Genomic DNA, 13,674 nt, shown 5'->3' with positions numbered 1-13,674 from the left:
CACGCAACCTTGAGAGAGAGAGAGCAGCCATAATGATTTTTACTGCAAGGCCACACGGATGTTTCACTCCATATTCTTTATGAAAATATGCTTATGATATGAATATGACATAACTGAGATGTACTTTATGCAAGATGGGTCTTGTAAGATATCATTGGAAAGGTTATAATTTACTGAATGTGATTATCCAATTCGTATGCCTATATCATTTCTGTATCTAGAGTTAGGAATATTGACTATGTATCTGTTTTTCAACTATGCTACTTTGGGTGACGTCCACTGCCAACACTTCAGATACAACAATGGAAAAACCAGACAGGGTGGATGGCCCATCAGCAAGGACAATGGACTGTGAAAAGGGTTGGCCTTCCTGCAGCCACTCCATACTGCCACTGACTCATGCGATACTCGCTGTGATACTACAAAGTCAGGTGGTCTTGTCACCTGATACTAAACATTACCGGGGACTTCTTGTAACTTTCCACTGGGGGGTGTTAAGTTTGGGAAACAAAGGATTCCCGCCTTATGTAAATCCTATTTAAGGGTGGGGAGGAAGGCAAACGTGGCTCTTCCTCTCCATGGCCTATCTGCCCAAGAAGAAAGACTGCTAAAGACACCTGAAGGGAAGGCGGGGGGACTCCAGACTGAAACGGGCTCCAGTCTGAGAAGAAATATAACTGGAACTCTGAACCTCAGAAACTTTGCAACCTGCCTAAAATAACATTTAGGGTAAGAAATTACATTTTGTAACTTGTTTCTTAACTATATTGAGCTTAGCTTGTGTACTTTGTTTCATTTGCTCAGTAATCTGCTTTGTTCTGTCTGTTATCTCTTATATTTACTTAAAATTCACCATTTGTAGTTAATGAAAATATTGCTTGATTATGGTGAATTTCCCAAGAGGAGACGGGGCATGCTTGCCTTGCGACAGGCACTTCTTAATGAGGGCTGTTTCCATGGCAAATGTCTACATTCAGCCTTTTTGAAGATAGAAAGGCTGCAAGAATTATTTTATTGTAATGGGAAAACTCTTCTCCATCTCACCAACAGTTCCTTATACTTAAAAGTGCCAGAACCATTTTTGCTTCCATTTTCCAAAAGAATGCATCTTTTGGCAGAGACCACATATAGAAAATCTGCACTCAAAAGGAGAAAGTTTAAGTAAATCATGAACAACTGAAAAAGAGGATGTCAGAAGCTAAACTGTCACACAACCTGAACTATTAGTATAGCAATCACTACTGCTCCTGCTCATAATAAAATCACTTTAAAGATTACATAAACTACTTGTTTATACTTTTTTATTACAAAGTGAACCTGAATTGTCATTTTATTGGTGCGATACACACTCACCTGATCCAGAGCAATTTCTTCTTTCTGAAATGGAGAAAACTTCTAAATTAACATCACAAGGATTTATGGCTTTTATTTAATAAAAGATTACTCCAAAAGGTCTCATATTTTCTTACAGCTACTACAAAGACATCCCAAAACAACTGAAAAGCCCAGTTTTTCTTCTCTGGGGAAGCTTTCTGGAATTGGATTTTTGGGGGGATTGTTTATTCTTTAGCTTGATAGGGGAACATAAAAAAATCCACTATTTCTAACCCCTGAAATCATGGATATAGAGATGCATAATTTACTTTGTTTGTTCATATAACAAAATTTAATATAAGTTATTCTTTTAATTTGTCACCTTATCCTAGCTGGATGAAACTCAGGCTAAGGAATTTCCAGGTTTGCAGTGATGGTTTAAGTGGCGCAGAATCATCCCTCTGAACCATACTGAGTTACAAAGGCCACCACTCATTTTAGCTCCATATATACCGACAGTATTATCCTATGTGAAACTTCTGCAAATTACTGATCTCAGAAATGCTAAGCCATGGAACAGATTTCCCCAAAACTTTTTATAATGCCTTCCAAAATAATTTTAAACCCCTTTATTTCATGCACCTTACTTTATTATTTTCATTGCATCATTTATTTTGTTTCTGTCGCACATATTCTAAAAATCAGGTTCTCACATTTGGGCCCTGACTAGTTGTGTTATGGAAAGAATATCTTAATTCCACTTCTTTCTCTGTCCTCAACATCTGAGCACTGGTTTCCAACTCTGCCACTTAAATACAAGTTCCAAAAATTTGTAATGTCTTGCATTTCTGGTTTATCTCACTTACGGTACTCAGAGCTGGCTGGAAAATAGGTTTTCTTTCTGAGAAAAATTTTGATTAAAATGAAAAAAAAATCCAAGTTATCAATTGAAAATTTCAAATTTTCAGTGAAAAATCAAAATCTAACATGTTTAAATTCTGACATGTCACCAACTGCCTGATGGGAGTTGTAGTTTGGATTCGTCATGGTCCCTTTCTCCTCTATACGCTGGGATCCCTGGTAAGACTACATCTCCCATGGGAAATCCCTTGGTGAGGGAGGCCATATACTAGGGGAATCACATGGCTGTGATGAGTCATGAGAGAAGTCAAGCTGGAGAGCCCAGCCCAGAGGAGGATGGGAAGATGAGGCAGTTTAACTACAATTCCCAAGGAACAGTGCAGCCGCATTTTAGAATCAAAATAGTTTAGTTTTTAGCCAAAAATTTTAAAATACTCAGTTTCTGGGTTTGTTTTTGGGTTTTTTGACAAAAATATCAAAATTTTCCACAGAAAGCAGACAATTATGAAAAAAGTCATTTTAATAAAAAACCAAATTTTCCATTAAAGTACAGTTTCAATGGAAATTTTCTGACCAATTCTAGTACTCTGTACTCCTTTATCCTAGTCCTGGCTACTACAAACACCTTTCCTATTAATTCAGTCAAGTCATGCCTGCTCCTAGCAAAATTCACATTCACTGTTAGAATGCCAGCAGAGTTTCCAGCATACAGGATGACAAAAATGAAAAGAACTATCCTTAATCAGTGGCCCTGAAGAAATGAGAAATATCCAGGGGAAGAAGGAAAGTCAGACATTTAGTTATGCTTCCATCAGTGCTTGATTCCTGATGGTCATCAGCAGGCTACTCAATACCCTGAAATGAAGGTGAAGTAGCAGGATATTAAAAAAAACAACCTCTCTGTCCATTTATAAGAATTTCACCTTGTTTCTGTATGCCTTCCACTGGCTCTGGATGAGTTTGGCTGCTTGTTCCTTCCTGTTGTCTTCTCTGCCCTGATGAAAGCAGGCAAACGAAGGCTGTGAAGGCAAAATACTTGAATGTAGTGTACATACTAAATGGGATTGCTGGCATGTGATTCTTTCTGGAGGTGTAAGACAGCAAGGATTGGAAAGAAAGAGGGAGATCAACAGGAGAAGAAATCATTTCCTCACATGATGTAGGGAAGTTGGAGCAGAAAATCTTATTTTAAAAGATATCTGCATTTGTTACATTCAGATTATCATTTGGAAAGAATCCTGCAGCACCTTATAGACTAACAGACGTTTTGGAGCATGAGCTTTCGTGGGTGAACACCCACTTCGTCGGACGCAACGACGAAGTGGGTATTCACCCACGAAAGCTCATGCTCCAAAACGTCTGTTAGTCTATAAGGTGCCACAGGATTCTTTGCTGCTTTTACAGATCCAGACTAACATGGCTACCCCTCTGATACTCATCATTTGGAAAATTCTTACAGCGAAATACACTCCTCACTTGTCTTAACTGTGAACTGGATGTGAAATTAGAGTTTTTTATTTAAATATCTAAAGATGTATTATTGTATGTATTTTTTAGGTACCCATTCCTGTAGTGGCAGTTACTATCTTGTTGAAAAATAATATAACTTGTAATGCAGACAACTTGAGAACATATGCCAAAGGACCTGATTTTGCAGTCCTTTCACAGGCAAAACTTGCACTAATTTCCACTGGAGTTTTGCAAGTGTAAGGACCGCATGACTGGTCCCATACTCATTTGTTTCAACTTACTGATGGGATGGCCATCCTGAAAGACCAACAAGGGGAGCCTAATGTAAATTAACACAATCCTGTTCCTAATTATACTGTTAACAAATCAGAATCTTGGAAAGCAAGTGAAAAGTAAGGATAAAAACAAAGATCTTCCTACTTCAGGTTAAAAGGGTATGGTTTTGTACTCTGTCTCAGGCAAATCACATGACTGATCCACAACATGTCAATCTCAATCTCATACAATTACCCACCAGGAAAATATTGAAGGAATTCTCACACACTGTAAATCTTAAAACACTATACTTGTGTGAGGCACAAAATGTTGGGGGGAAGGCCTCACAAGGGGAGCAACCCAAGCAGCTACTAAAAAGCTACAACTAGGCAAAATGCCTGGACCAGACAGTCTGCTTGTACACTTTAACAGAAGCTACCCAAAAGAGATTAGTCAACCGTTACTAGATGTGTTGACTATGCCCACCTAATTAACTTATTAGCAGGCTCTCTTAACTTGGCCATGCTAGCTCCATTTGTCAACTCTAAAAAGACCCCACTGCTGTAGTTCACACAAACCTACCACATTGCTGTATAAAGACACAAAACCCTTGCCAAATTGCTAGCAATCCAATTATACAAGAGAACAGCCACTATTATAATCCATGAAGACCAACCAGGTTTTATACCAGGAAGATCCACTCTCTGCACTTTTGAAATATTTAAGACAGCCTTTTTGTCAATATTTAATACAGCAAAAATGATAGAGAAAATCCACCAGCCCAAGCATAAAACCAATTTTTCCACCTTACTAGGAGGATGGTAATGAAAATGTCAGTGATATTTTACTAATCAATCAACAAAAAGTTATAAGCAGAATTTGAAGATTGATTTAATTCATTCTCCTACCAAACATTTTACAATAACATAGAAAGTTTATTTTACATGAGAACTGAAAAGGGCTTTGTATTCTGTTGAAAGGACTTATTTACTTAGACTTTAAAAAAATTGAATTATGGACCTAAGTTTATTAAATGGATCATCTTATATTCAAAGCTACAGTGTATTATTAAAATTAAACATAAATAGGAAGACAAGAATGATTAAAAACAATGGGCACAAGACCTGTATTTTCAATCAAAGCACTGATATTGGTCAAAAAATCTGTAGGTTTCGGATTTTTTTTAGAAGTTACTTGGAATTTATGACCCTATCTAATATTCATCAGTCCACAACACAGAACGAAAAACTGACCCTGCCAGAATGGCATCTTATGTCAAAAACGACATCCTCCTATGCAAGCGGGGACTCATTCATATTACGTTGTTATCCATGTTCTGGAGTCTATTTTTCTTTATACAGTGATCAAAAACACCAGCAATATTACTTACTTAAAACTCCATATCACCGCAGTCTTTTGCTGAAGACAAATACTGCATAATTCATGACAGCATCACAGAAGTAGGAATTAGCACCAAAAAAAAACATTTTTGGATTATAGACTAAAAGAAGCTAATCCTAACAGGAAAAGCCACACACTTTTGGCAATATAGAAAACAGAATATTAAAAAGAGATATGTGGTTCAAGGGGCTAACTGGCCAGTTATTGAATGAGATGAATTCATGCAATATATACAAATTAATAAAAAGTCATAGCCCTTGGATCTCCAGGAAAATACGTGCAATATCAAACAAAGAAAAAGCATCAATATAATACACTAGCTTTATTTAGGAAATCTTTGCACAACTGTGCAAACTGCATGATGATAAAATTTAGTGATAATACAGAAACAAAAACTGTCAAAGCACAAACCTTCTAACAGATACTAATATCAGTTCTGGTATCTTGGTTATTTCTGTTCATGCTCCCAAGGATTTTATTTTTAAATTTGTTGGGTATTAGTAAAAATGCAGATGCGTGGAAGAGAATCATAAGGCTCTGCAATGTATTTCTCTTTGGCGGTGTGAAACAATGTCCAATGTAAACTAAATGTACTACTCTATATTTTTAACCTAAAAGTATCTGCTTGAAGTGTTTTTAGCCCCACAATTCTCTTTTCTGTTTAAAAAATAATCTTTTCTATGTGTGAGCTCTTGTAATACTGCACTGAGCAAGCAAGAACCAGCTTTACATTAAGGGTAGACAACCACCATGAAGCCTATGGACAAATTTTTGGGTAATTAACCACTGGAACAATTTACCAGTGTAGTGCATTATCCATCTTTAAATCAAGATTTGACATCTTTCTGAAAGATATGCCCAGAAATTATAGATTTGATGCAGAAACTATGGGTGAAATTCTACAGCCTATGTTATGCAAGAGTTAAAATCTACCAATCTATTAAATTAAGCCCACTCATTGCACACCCAAAGGGCTAAAGCCTGCAATCCTTACTCCAGCAAAACTCATAATGAATTCAATGGGAATTTTGCTTGTATAAGAAGCTGGGACCAGACTGACAATGGTATTTAAGCACCTAAAAATGCAGATAGGCACCTTAAGCACTTTTATTTATCCACTAAGTTAGTGAGGTGCCTAACTCCCATTGAAAGTCAATGAGAATTAGGTGCCTAACTCAGGTGCTTTTGTAAATCCCACAAGGTGCCTATCCACATCTTTAGGTGTTTAAATACTTTTGTCAATCTGGTCCTCAGTGAAGACTGCAGGATTTGGCCCATAAAGTACAATTGTTTCTAAAAGGATTAGTGACAAAAGGGACTGCCTGCTGACATTCTTCCCTTGAGGACACAAATGCAAATGAAAGGCACATCCAGGGAAATTGTAATTTACAAATGATATTGGTTTAAGCAAGCAACAACCTTCCTTGGTTACAGTTTAAGTTAGTGTTTGAAGGGATCTGAGGAAATCACATTTGCATTATGGTCCTAAATATCTATCAACCAGAAAGACTTCAACTGCCCAATTTGTAAGGGTACAAATGGGATGCAAGAAAGAATGAGGTTATACCTTGTTTGGCATTTCCATGGTATCATCTGCAGTTTGTCTCTTATCTTCATGTAGTTCCGCTTCCAGTTCTCTCACTGTGTGTGTAAGGCTCTGGATTTCCTCCCTACCGTTAGGAGTGCAGAGTTATTTATAGCCAGAACTTTTCTGCTGTACAGGAGCACACAATGCATGTCTCCATAGTGACAGATATGGAAAATGAACTCACAAAGAGAGATGTCACAGTACTAAATTAAAATTAACAGTGACCAAGGGCACAGTGATACTTTTGATGCTATTTTTTATGCCTCTGCACCTGACCCAATAATTCAATGACTGGCAGATACAAGATGTGGCAAAATTGTGTGTTTTACTTTGGCTTGATGTTAGTTTCTGATTGATGTAACAGGAACACATTTTTTGCCATGATTGTCCCTCTAACGATTGCTGCTCAGTTCTAAATACTGTAACTCCTCTAGTGGATGGGAAACCACACTGTTAGGAGTCAGAATGGAAGGGTAAAGTAGAGATTCTACAGCTCTCTCCTCATAAGCAAAAAGAAGGACAAGAAAAGGTCATCCAGACTAACACACAAGCTTTTCAAGGTTTACTTTAATCTAGGGCTGTCAATCGCAGTTTACTCATGCGATTAATTCAAAAAAATTAATCGAGATTAACAAAATTAATCATGATCAATTGCACTGTTAAACAATAGAATACCAATTGAAATTTATTATATATTTTGGATGTTTGTCTCCATTTTCAAATATATTGATTTCTATTACAGCACAGAATACACAGTGCACAGTGCTCACTTTATATTATTATTTTTATTACAAATATTTGCACTATAAAAATAATAAACAAAAGTAGTATTTTTCAATTCACCTCATACAAGTACTGTAGTGCAATCTTTTTGTCATGAAAACATAACTTACAAAAGTAATTTTTTTTTTGCTACTTAACTGCACTCAAAAACAAAACGATGCAAAACTTTAGAGCCTACAAGTCCACCCAGTCCTACTTCCTGTTCAGCCAATCATTAAGACAAACAAGTTTTTTATATTTACCGGAGATACTGCTGCCTGTTTCTAAATTACAGTGTCACCTGAAAGTGAGAACAGGAGTTCACATAGCACTTCTGTAGTCGGTATTGGAAGGCATTTACATGCCAGACATACTAAACATTTGCATGCCTCTTCATGTTTTGACCACCATTCTAGAGGACATGCTTCCATGCTGATGATGCTCATTAAAAAAATAATGCATTAATTAATTTATGACTGAACTCCTTAGAGGAGAATTGTATGTCTCCTGTTCTGTTTTTTCTGCATTTTGCCATATATTTCACGTTATAGCAGTCTCAGATGCTGACCCAGCAGATGTTTGTTTTAAGCACACTTTAACAGCAGTTTTGACAAAATACAAAGAAGGTACCAATATGAGATTTTTAAAAATAGCTACAGCACTCGACCCAAGGTTTAAGAATCTAAAGTGTCATCCAAAATCTAAGAAGGACGAGGTGTGGAGCATGCTTTCTGAAGTCTTAAAAGAGCAACACTCTGATGTGGAAACTACAGAACCTAAATCACCAAAAAAGAAAATCTATCTTCTGCTGGTGGCATCTGACTCAGATGATGAAAATGAACATGCGTCAGTCTGCACTGCTTTGGATCAGTATCGAGCAGAACCTGTCATCAGCATGGATACATGTCCTCTGGAATGGCGGTTGAAGCATGAAGGGACATACGACTCTTTAGCACATCTGGCACGTATCTTGTGATGACGGCTACAACAGTGCTATGCAAACGCCTGTTCTCACTCTCAGGTGACGTAAACAAGAAGCGGACAGCATTATCTCCTGCAAATTGTAACCAAACTTGTTTGTCTGAGCGATTGGCTGAACTAGAATTAGGACTGAGTGGACTTATAGGCTCTAAATTTTACATTGTTTTATTTTTGAATGCAGTTATTTGTTTGTAAATAATTCTATATTTGTAAGTTCAACTTCCATGATAAATAGATTGCACTACAGTACTTGTATGAGGTGAAGTGAAAGCTCCTATTTCTTTTGTTTTTTTACATGCAAATATTTTTAATAAAAAATAAATATAAAATGAGCACTGTACACTTTGTATTCCGTGTTGTAATGAAATCAATGTATTTGAAAACATAGAAAACATCCAAAAATATTTAAATTGTATTCTATTATTGTTTAACAGCACAATTAATCGCGCAGTTTTTATTAATCACTTGACAGCCCTACTTTAATCCTACATTTCAGTTCTTCCACCATACTCCTCAGTCCCCCATCCCTTGACACAGAGACATCATTCATACTTCAAATCACCTTCCTCCAAAACTTATTCCAAAATCATCATCATTTGGCCAAAACAGTTCTGCCAAGATAGCTCATTTACTCATCGTTTCCCACATTTCATATGACATTCTGCAGATTTTGAACCACTTGGTATGAGAACTATGTATACTCAAATTTGTCAGTCCCTTTCAAAATTGGAAAATGTCTCTCAAGGTACCTCAAAGTCTCCTCTTTTTCGCTCTTTTCTTTCTCCATCTCCTGCAGCTTTTGCAGTTCCCTCTCCAATTCAGTCTTTGCTTGCTGTAACTGCTTCACCTCTGAACTATATGAGAATAGGGAATTAAGCTCTAAGGCAATGTTTATATAATTTGCATTTCAGTGCATTAGAGGAATTATTTGTTGCTTACACTTCTACTGTTGAATAACATTTGTTTAAACTTGACAGGAATTTTATATTTAAAATAAGTATATATTTGTCCTTATAACACCATACACTATGGTATACTTGGTTTAGATGAAAAAGGACTTTTTGCATGGTATTGATATTAGGTCTTTGTCCATGTGCATCTTTGCACTGAAGGATCATATTAACATGCAGCTGCTCCGTGCACACATCTAAGCACCTGGTAAAGTTCAGCTGTCTCTCCATGCACTGACAAACACAACTACTGTAAGAAATAGCAAAGGAATTCAGCTGCTCAGTTGAAGGGTGAATGCCAGAGTATAGCAGAAAATGAGAGGTATGTTTCAGAGGAGAAAATGGTAGATTAGGTCAAAAATTCTGTTGCAAAATTCTCACAGCAAAACTGAAAAAGGTTCTCAAAAGGATTTAAAGAAGTAACTATGAAATTTTAGTGTTCTTCAAATCTTTCCAAAAATTTCATTAACCTTTAAAATTCTTCAGAAACATGCAGAAGTTTCCATTTTTGATGGTCAATTTTGCCATTCATTAATAGCAACTTTTTACAAAGCTGATATGATAGAGTGGATTGTTAACCCTTTTTTGCAAATCCAGCCAAACCCCTCCCAAAACCTCAGTTTTGTTTAAAATGTGAGAAACTTTTCACATAGCTCCTTTCACGATACAATGTGAAACACTTCACACCTATAAAAAGACTGTCTTGTCTACACTTACCGGAAGATCAACGTTGTGGCGATCGATGCATCAGCGGTCATTTTAGCGGGTCTAGTGAAACCTGCTAAATCGACTGTCGATCGCTCTCCCATCGACTCCTTTACTTCACCGGATTGAGAAGAGTAAGATAAGTTGACAGGAGAGTGTCTTCCTTTGATGTCGCATAGTGTTGTCACCGCGGCAAGTAGATCTAAGCCAGTGGTCCCCAATTCAGTGCCCATGGGTGCCATGGCGCCCACCAGGGCATTTATGTGCGCCTACCTAGTGCCTAGCAGGGGAGAGAAGCCGCAGCCCTGCGCCTGCTGGGAACAGAGAACTCAGGCTGTGGGCGCAGTGTTCTCTGTTCCCAGCAGGTGCGGGGCCTGCCTAGTGCCCAGCAGGGGAGAGAAGCTGCGGCCCTGTGCCTTCCGGGGACAGGGAACTCCAGGGCTGCAGGCTGTGGGCGCTGGTATTCTCAGTCCCAGGCAGGCACGGGGCCACGGCTGAAGCCAGAGAGAAGCCACGGCCCCGCACCTGCGGGGACAGAGAACTCTGGGGCTGCAGGTGCCGGTGTTCTTGGTCCCAGGCAGGCGCGGAACCCGCCTAGTGCCCAGCAGGGGAGAGAAGCTGCGGCCTCGTGCCTGCTGGGGACAGAGTACTCCGGGGCTGCAGGCACCGGTGTTCTCTGTCCTCGCAGTTTCTCTCCGGCTTCTCTCTGGATTCATATATTATGTAATATTAAATATCATGGGTTTTGTATTATTTAATGTACAAATATAAAATAAGCCTTGAGAAATTGTTGGCGCCCACCACACTCTTCTGAAAACATGATTGTGCTACTGGCCACAAAAAGGTTGGGGAAGACTGATCTAAGCTATGGCGATTTGAGTTACGCTATTCACGTAACTCAAATTGCGTAGCTTAGATCGACTTTTCCCTTTAGCGTAGACAAGGTCAGAGACTGTAACATCCCAGACAATAGTCGGACTTACTATTTGCTGGCCAGTTGATTTTGAAGTGCACTCCTATCACCTTTCAGTTTCTTCACTAGCCCTCGGAGACGCTCACATTCTTCAAGGGGATCAGGTTCCTGAGTGTCTGGCTGATCCAGCTGTACAGAAGCTGAAGGTGGCAGAGCAAGCAATGGTGATGTGCCGTTAGCTGATGACTGCAATCTGTTGTTCTCCATCTCATGCACTTCCTAGAGGTTCAGGGGGGAAAATCAAAATTTTTCTCTTTCTGCTTCTATAAGATATGGGGAAGAGTGGGACAGAGGGAGGGAAGATCCTCATCTGGTATAAACTGACTTCAGTGGAGCCATACTGATTTACACCAGATGAGGATCTGGCCCAGGCTAGGAAAGAGGAAAGGAAAGCAGGATCAAAGGGAGATTAATCTTAAAGCCGCAGCTATACAAGATGAGTATGACACAGCAGAAAAAGGAACAGTATAGATAGCTGTTCATATGTATATGAGAATGCACCAAGCTGATAGATACTTGGAAGGATAAGGCACCATTAACACAGATCAGTGACTTTATGTTTTCTGTTCTATCATTGATAAGACAGGCTATATTATTTCTGTCACTCACTTTTTCCAGTTCTGAAATCCGTCTCACCAGCCTCTGTCTGCTCCAATCATTGTAATCTAAAGAAGGTAACAAGGTTTTAAACAAGAAGCTGGATTGGTGAGACAAATCCCTAGAAAAGAGAAGCTTGTGTCCATTCAGAAGGTCCACCTCATTGTAGGAGATTTAAAAGCTTTAGAGAGGATGCCTTGAGAGATGGAATGGTCTAGAAATGTTTGACATCCTACTCAAACCATTTCAGGTTTCAAATTAGACCATTTAAAGCAGTACAGTATATTTTTGGATGATGGAAAACAGGGCTTTATGGGGAATGTCTTGTTTCTCCAGACTCCGAATGAATACGAGCATGGGTGTCAAACACATGGCCCCAGGATGCTTTCCTCCAGTCTGTAATTCCCTCTGATTTAACAAAGGGGGCTGGCCTACAGGTGCCTGCTGTAGGTCAAAGAGACTGGGAAGAAGCTGGAGCAACTGGAATTGAGAAGGGAACTCATGCCTGATTGGGTACCCCACTACCACACTCCAGAGTGCAGTGTTGCCCCATCTTCCCTGATTCCTACTGCCACATACCCCACAATGTCAAAGAAGGGGTGCTCCTCACTCCCCCTTCAGAGAACAGCACCCAGAGGGGAAATGCCACAAGGGTGCAGGAGGGAAAAGAGAATGAAGAAGACTCCCTAGAGGCAGTGGAGGATTGGATTGTGGTTAAGCAAAAGAGAGAAAACTGACAAATGGGGATGGGAGGCGTGTGAATGGATTGTGGTGGGAATGCATAGAGGGGTAAATTAGGGTTTGTCTACACATACAGCAGTGTAGCTGCACTGCTGTAGCACTTATTGAATACGCTACCTAGGCCAACAAGAGTTTCTCCCATTGGTGTAGGTACTCCACCTCCCAAGAGGTGGTAGCTATGTCAACAGAAGAAGCCCTTGTGTCAACATAGCGTTGTCTACATCGGGGTTAGGTTGATATAACTGTGTCGCTCAGGGCTGTGGATTTTCCACACCCCTGAGCAACGTAGTTATTCTAACATAAGCCTGTAGTGTAGACCAAGCCTTAGTGACCAGTAGAAGGACAGTTTCACAAAGGCATTTACTTTTTCAAAACAGAATGCAATTGTCTTCCACTATGATCTGTAACTTTGCCAGCTACAGAGACACATTCTGCAGTCAGATGAGACAGCAAAATGTGCCCCTTGCTAGTGACTCCTGGCCCACAGACCTTAACTGAAAAGGTAGTTCAGTCTACTCAAGGAGCCAGTTTGATGCTCCTGGAATAATAGTTACAGCTGGATTGCTGCGCATTTTCAGGTAAAACATTTGCAACGCCTCTAGGAGCTGTATCCGTACTGCCATGTAGTCTATGAACTGTGCCTCTCTCCCACTTCCTTTCTGTGTATTTGAAGCCTAGTTCCCTACCCTGACTTTTCAACACGTACTTTTTGTTTTGCTGGAAGCTGGGGAACTGCTCAGCACTCGGTCTAGATCTGCTTTCAGGCTCTTATTTTCATCCTGCAGCTCTTTGATGTTTTTGGATAATCGCAAAACAGCAGCATTCAGCACCTTCAGCCGTTTCTGGGATTCTCTGCTCTCTGGAAGGGATCTGTGCTTGGAAAAGGGGACAAGAGCAGGGGTTTAGACTCAAAACACAGCACACACAGGCAGTAACTACAAACAAATGAGAAAACGCCCGACACTCAATAAACAAGCAGATTGGGGTTAGGAGAGGGAAGGGTGCATTTGGGAAGAAGGAGCAATGCATTACAAGTAACTTCTAAGCTAAATTTTCAGACATGTTAGTGCAGCATT

The 13,674-nt window shown here is 39.4% G+C and overlaps 1 protein-coding gene across 4 annotated transcripts in view; it reads right to left on the bottom strand.

Moving 5' to 3' along the window:
• IQCE (IQ motif containing E) overlaps window positions 1-13,674 on the bottom strand; it is a 42,895-nt gene that overhangs the window by 13,465 nt on the left and 15,756 nt on the right. For all 4 annotated transcript variants that reach the window (XM_032766147.2, XM_075069183.1, XM_032766144.2 and 1 more), the window contains exons 12-18: window positions 13,305-13,468; window positions 11,870-11,925; window positions 11,271-11,479; window positions 9,382-9,486; window positions 6,869-6,971; window positions 3,099-3,194; window positions 1,354-1,377 (exon numbers count right to left, since the gene is read on the bottom strand). In XM_032766147.2, the coding sequence (XP_032622038.1) occupies window positions 1,354-1,377; window positions 3,099-3,194; window positions 6,869-6,971; window positions 9,382-9,486; window positions 11,271-11,479; window positions 11,870-11,925; window positions 13,305-13,468 (757 nt within the window). The remainder of the gene's footprint in view (window positions 1-1,353; window positions 1,378-3,098; window positions 3,195-6,868; window positions 6,972-9,381; window positions 9,487-11,270; window positions 11,480-11,869; window positions 11,926-13,304; window positions 13,469-13,674) is intronic.

This window comes from Chelonoidis abingdonii, chromosome 9 (genome assembly GCF_003597395.2).
Source record: "Chelonoidis abingdonii isolate Lonesome George chromosome 9, CheloAbing_2.0, whole genome shotgun sequence".
NCBI classification, from domain to species: domain Eukaryota; kingdom Metazoa; phylum Chordata; order Testudines; family Testudinidae; genus Chelonoidis; species Chelonoidis abingdonii.
This window is presented reverse-complemented; position numbering and strand designations above follow the sequence as displayed.